Source organism: Lithobates pipiens, unplaced genomic scaffold (assembly GCF_037356315.1).
Source record: "Lithobates pipiens isolate NorthernLeopardFrog02 unplaced genomic scaffold, aLitPip1_a1.2 Scaffold_19, whole genome shotgun sequence".
In the NCBI taxonomy this organism is placed as follows: domain Eukaryota; kingdom Metazoa; phylum Chordata; class Amphibia; order Anura; family Ranidae; genus Lithobates; species Lithobates pipiens.
Window position 1 is genome coordinate 357,247,154 of NW_027507764.1, and position 14,889 is coordinate 357,262,042.

General features: G+C 42.8%; 1 protein-coding gene across 1 annotated transcript in view; it reads right to left on the minus strand.

The window, feature by feature from the left end:
- The window catches only part of SIRT5 (sirtuin 5), a 51,674-nt gene extending 37,003 nt beyond the window's left edge, over window positions 1-14,671 (minus strand). Inside the window, exons 1-2 of the mRNA XM_077492216.1 lie at window positions 14,565-14,671; window positions 2,371-2,497 (exon numbers count right to left, since the gene is read on the minus strand). Of these exons, the coding sequence (XP_077348342.1) occupies window positions 2,371-2,479 (109 nt within the window). The 5' untranslated portion in view covers window positions 2,480-2,497; window positions 14,565-14,671. The remainder of the gene's footprint in view (window positions 1-2,370; window positions 2,498-14,564) is intronic.
- Window positions 14,672-14,889: the final 218 nt, after the last annotated feature.

Genomic DNA, 14,889 nt, shown 5'->3' on the forward strand with positions numbered 1-14,889 from the left:
AAATCAGCAGAGCTTCCCCTCATTTCAGATCTACCCCTTAGATTTGGAGCGACTGCACTTCCAAGTGCACTTGCAATGCAAAGTGGATTTGCCTTTTGTAAATAACCCTCATGCCTTTGTTATACATAATCTCCCAGCTTTTTCTACCTCTTGGAGACTACAGCAGTTTATAGTCCTGTAGGAGGAGACTCAATCATAAACTGCTACAAGGAGACACAAAGTGTCACTATCCTACAGCTGGGCTTCCCAGTTATTTATTCTACATTATAGAAAATTCACAGGGGGCGTGTGACACCATTACTTGGCTTTGTATTGTCCACAGCCGTTGGGCAGAGCTGGGAATTCTGGAGAGGGTAACTTAGAACAGTAATCCTTGCGAGATTAAAGAAGCCAATGTGTGACTTAGCTTGCTGGCAACCATGCTAAATTAAAACGAAAGGATTAACCTTTACATAGGACAATGGTAATGCACTAGAACAGCCTTTTTTTTAACCTTTTTACCCCTGAGGAACCCTTGAAATGACTTTTAAGTCAAGGGCAACCCCTTCTAAAACCAATTCATAGGGAAACGTGAACCTTACTTTGGTGGCCAGTAGGAAGAATACCCCCTTTACAGTTATGGTCAGAATGACAACTTTCCAGATGCTTTCATGCCGCTGACTCTGCCGTGTGTCGTTGGCCCCAGAACTTTGCAGGCATGTCTAATTTGCCACAGCTCAAGGAACCCATAGCAGCTTCCAGAGGAACCCAGGTTGAGCATGGTTGAACTAGACCGGTGTTAATGTAAGATACACATCCACACACACAGTAAAGGGAGGGAGGGGTGGGAGGAGGCAGAGAGCCAGAGCATTGTGTGAATAAGGCAGCAGTGTGATCCAGGGGGAGGGGGGCAGAGAGCCTGAGCATTGTGCATATAAGGCATGTCAAATTCATGATAGTGCTTACCAGGTGGTACTATGTCCCCGCTAGGCTGGCAATGATATACTCAAAGGTTTCTCCCTTATGTATCAGAGGATTATGTATCAGACTTTTGTTTCTTACATATCTGTATTGTATTGTTGTTTTTGGGCCTTGTAGGCCAACACTAAAACTGATTTCATATACAATTGCTAACTGAGGTCCGAAAGGCCGAAAGGTTGGCAACCACTGCTCTATTGTATTCTGACAACGGAGATTACTGAAAAGTTTATAGCTATGGCAGAGCATTCCATAATTATTAAGTACCATTATGGATTGACAAATTTCGCATGAAAACCGTGAAAATTTTTGCCCAATTGCCATATGTCAATGCTTTGAATTCTACATTCAATTTTGGGAATTTTGCACAAGTACATTACAATACAAAACCACATTCATAGTTAGAATTTTGTTTGATCAAGAAAAACTTTACATTTCTCTTCAACTATGGTTAAAAACAATTGTTGATTTGACCCCATTAACTTTTATAAAACTGATCGAAAGTTCCAAAAACATTTTTTTTTTTTATACTTAAATCCAACAGCAGCCTCTCTCAACCTTTTCAACACAGAGGAACCCTTGAAATAGTTCTCCAGTCTTGGGGAACCCCTGCAAAAAAATTAGACGTCTACAACTCATGATACAATATGTGATGTGTGATGGTCAGTGGGAAGAATGGTCCTTACAATTGTGGTCATTGGGAAGAGTTATCTCCTTACAGATAACTAAAAAGATCAATGGTGTCATTGGGAACTTCTCTGAGAGGCAGAAATTGCTCAATGCTGAAGGAACCCTAGGGTTCCTGGTTGAGAATCACTGTCCTACAGGTTATCGAAGCATGCTGCATCCACCTAGGTAAGTATGATTCTACAATAAAAAAAAAAAAAAAAAAAAAAAAAAAAAAAAAAAAAAAAAGGCGCCATACTTCTTTTATGGATATATGCTACCAAGGCAAATAAAGTGAGATAAAGCAGGCAGAACAATATAGGAGCAATGTCTACTTAATGAAATGATCAAACATTTTAAACTGTAGTTATGGCTGGGCACATACAACTTGAAGTCTGTCCATTCAGCTCGTGAGAGACAGAGAGAAAATACCTGAACAATGACCACATCTGATAGGTTGCAGTTGCTGTTCAGGCTAGAAGTTTGCACCCGGCTCAGTCGAGCAGGCTGAGGCTTGCAGAGCAACTCAGGGGTTGAATTTTGGACCATTCAATTCTTTATAAAAAAATAATGGAGTTTTGATATATGTTGCCTTATCATTTGTAAGCATCATGCAAAATTCAAGCCATAGTAAAACATAAAATGTCTGTTTTTTTTCTTTTAAAGAAAAGCTTTAAAACAGGTTGGATGGAAATGTCATCTTATAGCAGATGTACAGACCATTTCTACCAACACAGCGATACTTACTAGAGCTTGGTCGTGCCATATCAACAACAATGCCCTTCTGTCTTCCTGGCTTCAATCCAAAGTAAACCTGGGTTACCAGCCTCCGAGTGTGAAATGGAAGAAAAAGCATTAGGACTAATTAGGCTACCTAGAAGACAAAACATGGAAATAGGATTATCAAATAGAAAAAATGGTAACTGTTCTATCAAAGTGTAGGTGTTGCAGCACATATATAAAAAAAAAAAAAAAAAAAAAAAACAAGTACCATTAAACTATAAAGTTTTCTGAGCAATACGATTTCACAAGGTTATTAAAAATATATTTAGCCCTAATTATGAAGTTTCAGAGTTGCTAATCCTATTTATTCACCTGTGTAGTAAATTCATAAATGGAAGGGAGACCAGGATGTGAATGGACAGGTTGCAGCGTTGAGCATCTTACCATTAGACAGCAGAGCAGTGTATGGCTTTGCCTTGCAGAGTAGGGGAGGAAGTCCTAAGTACACAGCCTGAGTCAAAGCCAACATACAGGAGAGACGTGCAGTTCTAGGCATCAGACTCTAAAAGTGCTACGTGAGCAGAGAGCATGGCATCCAAAATTTGCTGACAATATACCCCCACCCCCTCCTACAACTGCCCAGCTTCCTCCAGAGCAACTTGGCTTACATACATACATCACTCCGTGTAGTTTTTGACATCTGTCTGGGGGAAAGGAGTGTAAAAAGATGTAGCAATAGCCAATTCCAGTTGATACAGATTGTTTTCAAAGCAGCAGAGTAACAAATGAAGAAGAGAAAAAAAAAAGACAAATCTCAGTTCTTGCTTACAATACACATGCACACCATATAATTATAGGTTTTGTAGAATACTTTGATATAGTAAGCAAACATGTTTTGAAGAATCAAAAACCGTTTCTTAGGGTCCATGCACACATCTTTGGGTCCAGGCTTAAAAAAACAAAACAAAAAAACAAAACAAAAAAAACACCTTTTTCTGCCAGAAAACCACTCTTAACCACTTCACACCCAGGCCAATTCTGACATTTCTCTCCTACATGTAAAATTCATAATTTTTTTTGCTACAAAATTACAAAGAACCCCCAAACATTATATAAGTTTTTTTTTTAGCAAAGACCCTAGAGAATACAATCTCACATGGCATTTGTGCAGCAATTTTTCGAAACACGTTTTTTTCAAAAAAAAAAAAAAAAAAAACAGTTTCGTGCTTTAAAAAATAAAAATAAATAAAAACCAGTAATTAGCCCAATTTTTTATGTGAAAGATGAAGATACGCCAAGTAAATAGATACCCAACATGTTACGCTCGTGGAATGGCACCAAACTTTGGTATTTAAAAATCCCCATAGGTGACGCTTTAAAAGTTTTTACTGGTTACATGTTTTGAGTTACAGAGGAGGTCTAGGGCTAGAATTATTGCTCTCGCTCTAATGTTCAAACCACACAGGAGGTATCGCCGCGAACACCGTTTTCTTATGTGGGCCGGACTTACATATGCGTTCGCTTCTGCATACGAGCTCACGGGGACATTGGCACTACAATTTTTTTTTTTTTTTTTTTTATTGTTAATTTTACTTTTATTTTTTTTAGTTTGACACTTTAAAAAAAAAAAAAATTTGATTACTTTTATTCCTATTTCAAGGAATGTAAACATCTCTTATAATAACAGGTATATGGCATGATCGGACCTATTTACAGTGAGATCTGCAGTCAATAAAACCCCACATCTCACCTCTAGCCTGGGAAGCCTAAAATAAAAAAAACGATCACGGCTTCCCAGCCGAGGTGGCACCTTTTTTTGAATGCAGAGGCCGGGCGTGGCATCATAACATCGCGCCCGGCCTCCGAACGATCATAGAGACTCCGGGAACCATTTGGTCCACCGGAAATCTCTATGATCAACATCCGGGGGGGCGGCGAATCCGGTGTCTGATTTACCGATGGAAGCGGTGAGTCGGTAGAAGCACTGGAGGGCGGCGGAAGGGACATCCCCTCCCGACCGCCCGTAAGAACGATCAATCGGCGGAACAGCCGCTATGATCGTTCTTATGGTGCAGGGAATCGCCAGCTGAAGAAGCCGATATTTGAATGTCTGTAGCTGCAGGCATCATTCAGATATCCCCCCGGAAAGTCAAGGACGTCCATCTGGCGCGAAGTGGTTAAGGACCGGGCCTCTTTCTGAGATTTGTTGTTTACAAGTTAAAAACTGTTTCTTTTGCTAGAAAATAACTTAGAACCAACAAACATTATACTTTTTTTTTTCCTAACACCCTAGAGAATAAAATGGCGGTCGTTGTAATACTTTGTCACACTGTATTCGCATCTTACAAGCACACTTTGAATAAAAAAATAAAATAAACAGTAAATAAAATAAAAAATAAAAACAGTAAAAGTTAGCCCAGTTTTATTCTATATTGTGAAAGATAATGTTACGCCGACTAAAGTGATAGCCAACATGTCACACTTCAAAATTGCACCTGCTCGTGGAATGGCGACAAACTTTTACCCTTAAAATTCTCAATAGGCGACGTTGAAAAAAAAAACTGTACTGGTTGCATGTTTTGAGATACAGAGGAGGTCTAGGGCTAGAATTATTGCTCTCGCTCTACTGATCGCAGCAATACCTCGCATGTGTGGTTTGAACACCATTTTCATATGCGGGCGTTACTCACGTATTCGTTCGCTTCTGCATGCGAGCTCAGTGGGATTTTACATTTTTTTTTAACTTTTAATGTTACACTGTTCTTTTAAAATAAAAAAATTAAAAATTGTGTCACTTTTATTTCTATTATAAGGAATGTAAACATCCCTTGCAATAGAAAAAAAAAAATGACAGGACCTCTTAAATATGAGATCTGGGGTCAAAAAGACTTCAGATCTTATATTTACACTAAAATGCAATAAAAAAAAATTAATAAAATGAAAAAAAAATTGGTCATTAAAAAAAATAAAAAATAATGGCCCTTTAACAGCTATGGGCAGAAGTGATGTTTTGACATCGCTTCTACCCTGCAATGGTATGGAAGCTCCATACCACAGAGGAGAAAGGATCCCATCGCCTCTGCCACTGCCAACGGCTCCGGGAAGTGGTGGAGGGCACCGGAGCGCGGTGGAAGGGGCCCTCACCCGCCGCCGCTAATAAGTGATCTTGCGGTGAATCCACTGCAGAGACCACTCTTATCGAAAGCGGACCGCCGGCCGAAGAAGAGGATACCGGGTTATAGCAGCTAGCTGCTGCCATAACCACAATATTCCTCTTCAAAGTTAGGATGTACATTGGCATGCGGCGGCCCGTAAGTGGTTAAAAATGCAAAAACAGAAGGTTTTTTTTTTTTCTGCCTCTAAATTACCTCATGTGCATGGACACATAGGATACCATTAGTTGCTTCTACAGGTAAAACACTAAACTCCTCTAGAAGTGTTTATTTTAGGCCAGCGTGCATGGACCCTTAAAGCAGATACAGTATGGACAAATTCCTAAAATGATTTGTCATCAAAAGACTACAAATACAAAATGTCGTACCCCCAAAAACAATTAAAAGGAGACATACAGCCAAAGCTTGCTTGGAGGAGTGTAGTTCATTTGCTGACGTCACAGAGCCGGTCCAGGCTCGGGCAAGATCGCAACACTGGGGTCGGGAGCCGCCCAAATGCCTGAACAGGCCCCCCGGCTCAGCCTCTTAGCAGGCTGCTAAAACCCTGAGCCGGCCGCTCCCTATACAACCCAGCGCTCCAGTGAACGAAGGGGGGGGGGGGGGGGGGCGTTTGGGGCAGAGCAGAAAGCTGCTGACTGACAGTCACCAGCTCTCTGCTCACGGAGCTGTGAGCAGTGTTGCCAACCATCAGTATTTTTACCTTCAGCCAGTAAAAAATAAATAAAATGGGCATTTTTCTCCTGCCGGTAACACAAAAAGTTGGCTCTGGCGCTCGCTCTGGTCCAGAGTCAACCGAGACCATTCGAGTGCCTGCTACAGTGTATTTGGGTGGTACCTGTGGGGTGCGGGTCTGGAAGAGACGGTGCCTGAGCATGTCGTGTGATGTCATGGTGCAAAGGATGTCGAGCGGAGAGGCCAGAGCCTTGTGTGTGGGCGGGAGCAAGAAAAGCCCAGAGGGGGGCTGTCAGTGCTCTTCGGACTGGAGTAAACGAAAGGGTCTACCTGGCGTGGCAAGAGACTGTCACTGTGACTCAGGAGGGAACGTGTTGTATTGGTGAGCAGTCATCATCACCTGTGCTGCTGTGTCACTGTGAGAGTCAATTTTATGTGTGTGTGCCTGCCCATTCTAATTTCTTGCCCTCCCGAGTCTTGTCCTTGAGCTACTTACTATATCAAAACTAAAATAAGAAATAAGTTTCTTAATATCCATCTTAAAGTGGTTGTAAACCCTTACAAACCACTTTGACCTACAGGTAAGCCTAGATTAAGGCTTACCCGTAGGTCTAAGAAATATCTCCTAAACCTATACGGTTTAGGAGATATTTGCCCGAAGACAGGCACCGCAGCGGCGCGCAGGCGCACTGAGCGCGGCATCGTCAATGACGAAGATGGCGCGTGTGTCGGCTCCCGTGCGCATGCGCAGGAGTGACGTCATCACGGGTTTCATCAGGGTTTACTTCCTCTTTAAATCACATTGCTAACTGCATATTGTACTTGTTTGTAGCCTAAATACTGACATTTGCACTAAATTTTGGGAATGCCAGTAAATTTTGGGTGTCGTGTCAGTAAATTTAATTTAATTCTAATAGGATGACAACACTAAGCTGTGAGAATTGAGCAATCTAACACCACCAATTGCTCGGTTCTCTCAGCTCAGTGCAAAGCCTCGTACACACGATCGGATTGTTGGCCAACAGAGCGTCAGACTTTTGTCCGAAGGGCGTGTGCCGTGAACTTGTCTTGCATACTAACGGCACACAATTGTCAGCCAACAAACACAAACGTAGTGATGCACTACGTTGAATTTCAGCTCCCTTTGGGCACCTTCTGCTAATGTCGTGTTTGGTGAGCATCGATTCCGAGCATGCGTGTTTATACTTTGGACTTTTGTGTGGCGGACTTCTGTACACACGATAGGAAAATCTGACAACAGACTGTTGTCCGCCGAAAATGTACTAGCCTGCCATCCAACATTTGTTGACAGAAAGTTGGACAACAACTGTCTGAAGGAGCGTACCAACGGTCAGATTTTAGGCAAACAGTCTGTCATCACACAATTCCCTGACGAAAATCCAATCACGTGTACGAGGCTTTAGAATCGGCATGGGACAGATGCAGCATCGGATCCAGGCTACATCCAAACTAGGCACGTACGATTCTGCAAAAACCCCAAACCCCATACCTCTCTGTTAATGTAGATCTAAATCCAATCACTATGAGGCTGATTTATAAAGAATTTGCATAGCTATTCGCTCAAGTGAAAGTACATGTACATTTGTTCCATGTGAACAGTGCAAAAACAAATGAATCTAGGCTATAGGTGTTGCTGTTTGGATCTAGAACACTCATTTTAAAACAGAAAATTTGAATTTTTTGCCTGCAAAATACTTTTCTTGGAGTCCTTGCAGGACATGGAGGACTTTTCATACTTGACTTGGGTTAGCATTGCGCTAATACCGGTGCCGATACAATGCATTTGCACGAGTACTTGTACTCGTGCAAATGCTTCCATACTACAACTGATACCTTCACATTTGTGTGGGCTGGTTTGCAGTGCGATTTCAAAGCCCGGTCCAGTGAGATTTTGTTCATAGGTTCAGGTGTGATTCCAATACAAAATTGTAGTGAATGGAGATACTTTTCAGTTTCCAAATTGTGCTCATGCATTTTCTCCTTGCCATACGAGCTTTTTTCCAAATTTTACTCCTGCATTTTCTGTCACACCAGCTTTTAAGAGGGGTCCAACCCTCAATGTTGGATTTTTTTTAAATATATTATTAATATACATACAGTATCTCACAAAAGTGAGTACACCCTGCACATTTTTTGTAAAATATTTTATTATATCTTTTGTGACAACACTGAAGAAATTACACTTTGCTACAATGTAAAGTAGTGAGTGTACAGCTTGTATAACAGTGTAAATTTGCTGTCCCCTCAAAATAATTCAACACACAACCATTAATGTCTAAACTGCTAGCAACAAAAGTGAGTACATTCCTAAGTGAAATTGGGCCAAATTAGCCATTTTTCCTTCCTGGTGTCATGTGACTTGTTAGCGTTACAAGACCTCAGGTGTGACTGGGGAGCAGGTGTGTTAAATTTGGCGTTATCGCTATCACTCTCTCATACTGGTCGCTGGATGTTCAATATAGCGCCTCATGACAAAGAGCTCTGAAGATCTGAAAAAAAAGACTTGTTCCTCTACATGAAGATGGCCTAGGCCAGGAGATGGCAACCCGCAGCCGCTAAATCTCACCCCCGTTAGTGCCCGTGATTAATTCACAGGCAACCAGCCCGCAGACAAGTGATTAGATGTTTTCCACACTGTTATCTGCAAAGGTGTCTGTTATATGATAAAACTACAGCTATATTACCTCATTAAGAGCGCCACTCAGATTACTCGCCGCCTGTCTCCTCCCCCCGCCTCCCCTCCTGACTGACGTCATTCTCTGGCCCACTCGCTGAATTGGCAGACGAGGAGAATAGAGTCGGCGTGTAATCTGACTGAGTGGTGCTCTTAATCAGGTAATATAAAGCTGCAGTTTTATCACACTGTTAACAGTGGGATACACAGAGGTGGATGTGGACTGGGGGGGGGGGGGGAATAGAGAGGTGGATGTGGACTGGGGGGGATAGAGAGGTGGCTGTGGACTAGGGGGGGTACAGTGGTGGCTGCAGACTGGGGGGTGGTGGGTACAGTGGTGGCTGTAGACTGGGGGGTGGTGGGTACAGTGGTGGCTGTAGACTGGGGGGTGGTGGGTACAGTGGTGGCTGTAGACTGGGGAGTGGTGGGTACAGTGGTGGCTGTAGACTGGGGAGTGGTGGGTACAGTGGTGGCTGTAGACTGGGGAGTGGTGGGTACAGTTGTGGCTGTAGACTGGGGGGTGGTGGGTACAGTGGTGGCTGCAGACTGGGGGGTGGTGGGTACAGTGGTGGCTGCAGACTGGGGGGTGGTGGGTACAGTGGTGGCTGTGGACAGGGTCTAAACAATACCAAAGATGGCCCTGAATATTCCTCCTATTAGTCACTGTTCTCTGCAAAAGTGTCTGTTATATGATAAAACTGCAGCTATATTACCTCATTAAGAGCGCCACTCGGTCAGATTACACGCCACCTCTATTCTCCTCATCTGCCAATTCAGCGGGTGGGCCAGAGAATGACGCCAGTCAGGAGGGGAGGCGGGGGGAGGAGACAGGCAGCGAGTAATCTGAGTGGCGCTCTTAATGAGGTAATATAGCTGCAATTTTATCATATAACAGACACCTTTTCAGATAACAGTGTGACAAACATCCAGTCACTTGTCCGCGGGCTGGTTTCCCGTGAATTAACCACTTAATAACCGCCCTATAGCCGAATGACGGCTTCAGGGCGGTTTCTTAACTGTGGGAGGCCGTCATATGACGTCCTCCCAGAATTCCGCTCTCGCGCGCCCCCTGGGGCGCGCACACGAGAGCATCCGTGACCGCCGGGTCCACAGGACCCGGCGCATCACGGATCACGGTAAATGACGGAGTGATCACTTGTAAACAAACCAGCGTCATGTTATGACGCCGGTTCCTCCCTCCCCCTCTCTGTACCGATCGGAACAGCGGAGGGGGAAGAGATCGGTGTCAGCAGCGATGTGGGCTGCATCTGCAGTGCCCACATCGCTGCTCACCGAAAATTAACCCCTCAATTCCCTGCTAATACCCTGCAATACCCTTTGCATTACCCTGCAACACTCTGCAACGCTCTGCAACGCCCGCCAATACCGTGCAACACTCTGCAATGCTCTGCAACACCCGCCAATACCGTGCAACACTCTGCAACGCAATACTCTGCAACGCCATACTCTCTCTGAGATACCCAGCCATACTCTGATATACCCAGCCATACCCAGCCATAGTCGGTGATACCCTGCAATACCCAGCCATAGACACCCCCCCCCCCCCTCCCGCCGCCCTCCGGTGCTTCTACCGACTCGCCAATACTATCAAATCCAGAATCTTTTTTTTTTTTTTTTCAGGCTTCCCAGCTTAGAGGTGAGATGCGGGGTCTTATTGACCCCACATCTCACTGTAAAGAGGACCTGTCATGCCATATTCCTATTACAAGGGATGTTTACATTCCTTGTAATAGGAATAAAAGTGATCAAAAAATTTATTTTTGGGGAAAAAAATGTCAAACTAAAATAAAGTAAAATGAACAATAAATATATATATATTTTTTTTAAAGCGCCCCTGTCCCCATGTGCTCGCATGCAGAAGCAAACGCATACGTAAGTCCCGCCCACATATGAAAACGGTGTTCAAACCACACATGTGAGGTATCGCTGCGTACGTTGGAGCGAGCGCAATAATTCTAGCCCTAGACCTCCTCTGTAACTCAAAACATATAACCAGTAAAAAAAAAAATTAAATCGTCGCCTATGGGGATTTTTAAGTAGCGACGTTTGGCGCCATTCCACGAGCCTGTGCAATTTTGAAGAGTGACATGTTAGGTATCGATTTACTCGGCATAACTTCATCTTTCACATTATGCAAAAATTGGGCTAACTTTACTGTGTTTTTTTTTTTTTTTTTTTTTAAGCACAAAACAGTTTTTTTTTTCCAAAAAAAAGCATTCGAAAAATTGCTGCGCAAATACCGTGCGAGATAAAAAGTTGCAACGACCACCATTGTATTCTCCAGGGTGTTTGCTAAAAAAACATATATAATGTTTTGGGATTCGATGTAATTTTCTAGCAAATAAATGATGATTTTTACATGTAGGAGAGAAATGTCAGAACTGTCCTGGGTGCTCCAGAACACCTGATGGCGCTCCCTGCATGTTGGGCCTCTGTATGTGGCCGCGCTGTGTAAAAGTCTCACACATGTGGTATCGCCGTACACGGGAGTAATAGCAGAATGTGTTTTGGGGTGTAATTTGTGGTATGCATATGCTGTGTGAGAAATAACCTGATAATATGACAATTTTGTGAAAAAAAAAAAAAAAAGTAAAAAAAATCTTGATTTTGCAAAGAATTGTGGGAAAAAATGACAACTTCAAAAAACTCATCATGCCTCTTACTAAATACCTTGGAATGTCTTCTTTCCAAAAAAGGGGTCATTTGGGGGGGTATTTGTACTTTTCTGGCATGTTAGGGTCTCAAGATTTGAAATAGGCCGTCAGTACTTCAGGTGTGATCAAATTTCAGATATTGGCACCATAGCTTGTGGACTCTATAACTTTCACAAAGACCAAATAATATCCACCAATTTGTACTTATTTTTACCAAAGATATGTAGTGGTATAAATTTTGGCCAAAATTTATGAAGAAAAAATGACTAATCTGCTAAATTTTATAACAGAAATGAAGAAAAATTCATTTTTTTACAGAATTTTCTGTATTTTTTCTTTTATAGCACAAAAAATAAAAAACCCAACGGTGATTAAATACCACCAAAAGAAAGCTCCATTTGTGTGAAAAAAAGGACAAAAATTTCATATAGGTCCAGTGTTGCATGACTGAGTAATTGTCATTCAAAATGTGAGAGCACCGAAAGCTGAAAATTGGTCTGGTTATTAAGGGTGTTTTAAGTGCCCAGTGGTCAAGTGGTTAATCACAGGCACTAACGGGGGGGGGGGGGGGGAGAGATTTAGCGGCCGCAGGTTGCCATCTCCATGTAGAGGAACAAGTCTTTTTTTTTCAGACCTTCAGAGAGTTCTTTGCCATGAGGTGCCATGTTGAACATCCAGTGACCAGTATGAGAGAGTGAGAGTGATAACACCAAATTTAACACACCTGCTCCCCATTCACACCTGAGATCTTGTAACACTAACGATTCACATGACACCGGGAATGGAAAATGGCTAATTTTGCCCAATTTCACTTAGGGGTGTACTTTCTTTTGATGCCAGCAGTTTACACATTAATGGCTGTGTGTCTAGTTATTTTGAGGGGACAGCAAATGTACACTGTTATACAAGCTGTACACTCACTACTTTACATTGTAGCAAAGTGTCATTTCTTCCGTGTTGTCAAATGAAAAGATAGGCGGGGGAGCTTTTTTTTTTTTACTCTCTAGTCTTCTAGCCCTCTAGTCTTCCTCTTCAGTTCTCTGACGATTCTCTCTCTGATTCGTCATCTCTGGGATGGAAAATATGGGGAGGGGGGATTCTCACACAGATCGCCAGTGAGGTGCTGAGGTTACACCTTCATAAAACTGTGAATTTCTGTTTCTGTCAATGACAGATTCTGTGTGTTCTCCCCTGATCATCTCTTTTTCATAAACAAATGATCTGAGATGAGCTGCAATCATCAGGATTGCAGCTTATTTCACAGACGCCTTAATTCAAATCTATGAACCACAGCACACGGTGATGCAGTGTAGCACATTGCATAATACAGTAAAACATTGATTTGAGTGTAAAATGTTTAAATACATTTTGACTTGATATACAAGCGATGTCTTGATTTACAAGTTGCGTCATGTAATAACAGTGCATAAAAGAGAAGAGAGGCGCCTCTAAGTGTAGCAATATGGTTACATTTAATGACGGTGCAACATTTAGCAACTCACATGGTTGACGATTAAAACAGGCACATCGAAGTACTACCCTGCTCTACTGCAGGGTAGTCTTCCCAGTCACGATTGCTGAATGACAGCGGTGAGAGCCATAGGAGCAGAGGATGGTCTATGTGGACAGCTTTACCCCGGATGCCTGCATACTTAGATGTGCCTTTTGTAATCATCAACCATGTGAGTTGCTAAATGTTGTACTTTCATTAAATGTAACCATATTGCTACACTTAGAGCAGGGGTCTCAAACTGGCAGCCCCCCAGCTATTGCGGAACTAAAAGTCCCATGAGGCATTGCAAAGCTGACTGTTACAAGCATGGCTCCCACCGGCTGAGGCATGATGGGACTTGTAGTTCTGCAACAGCTGGAGGGCCACCAGTTTGAGACCCCTGACTTAGAGGCACCTCTCTTCTCTTTTATACTCTGTAGCTCCTTCTGGATTTTGCTTCTAATCCCCTTGTGGTGGTTTCTATTTGTGGATGGACATTTTATGGTTACACAACCTATCACATTGCTATAATCTTTTTCATATGGACTATAAACTGAATAAATGGTTGTGGAATTAATAATTTGAGTTTCCATTATTTCTTATGGGGAAATTTGCTTTGATATACAAGTGCTTTGGATTACAAGCATGTTTCCAGAATGAATTATACTCGCAATCCAAGGTTTTACTGTACTGTGTTTTGTAAAAACGCATCTGCTTTTTTTCCCGCATATGCGAGTAAAAAAAATAATAAAATAATGTATTACATTTTTTTACTGATCTGAGTCCATTGTTGTCCATAGAACAACACACACATCTATGTAAGAACAGTAATAGAGAGCCGCAAGATAAAATACAGAAAATGTGACATTTGGGTACAGTAATTTATGGTTATACGCATGTATGGGCATAAGCTGGTATACATGTATGGGCACACGCAGGTATACATTTGCGGACCTTCCTGTTGATAAGACTCACAGTATAAACTTCAGTAAATGACTACGTCTGTGTGCAAGTGGTCTAACAAAGCACATTGGTGTGCACAAATCTAAGGCAAAGAGCCTTGTGTATACGTTTGGACTGGTCTGATCCATGCTGCCCAGTACATATGGTGTGAATGAGCCCTAAATATGTAGTTTGCTGTGTGAGCCCAGCTAGGCAGCAATCAGCATGCTTCCAGTACAAGGGCACACATGGCATGCTGAGGTCACTGGGATCAGGACTGGCAGCACCTGTATATATGCCCCATACAGGGGATAAGGGCACAGTCACCTCTAATAACCTTGATCTGCAGATCGCACACCTGAAATCAATGTGTACACACACACACAGACTTGCACATGGCCAGCATAATAATCTACAAGGCCGATCTGTAGTACAGGAAACCACCTAACTTCTCATCTCGCCTGTAAGCAGCGTCCCCCCCACCTTCCTCTATCCGGTAGAACGACCCTCCCATACAGCCCCCCCTCCCTTGTACAGTTCTCCCCAACATCACAGATCTTTCCTGTTACCTGCCGAGCAGCCAGGCCTGCAACTACTCCAATAAACAAGTGTGACAGCAGCCACACGTAGCCTACAGCACCTCCTATCGGCCGCTGCCAGAAGTACACCTCTTCTACAGGGACTGAGCACAGTTCTTATAACCTACTGCTGTGTTCTGTGTGTGGCTGGGCTCAGGTCACAAGTGCTAAACTGCATTGGCATTAAAAACTTTGCACTTTGTGTCTACATGAAAAAGTGATAAAACAAAATGGGCTGAAAAAATTGGAAGGGCCCATTAACACCTTGACATCCTGGTGTGTTAACGGTACCCTAGGTAGAATTGTATATAACCCT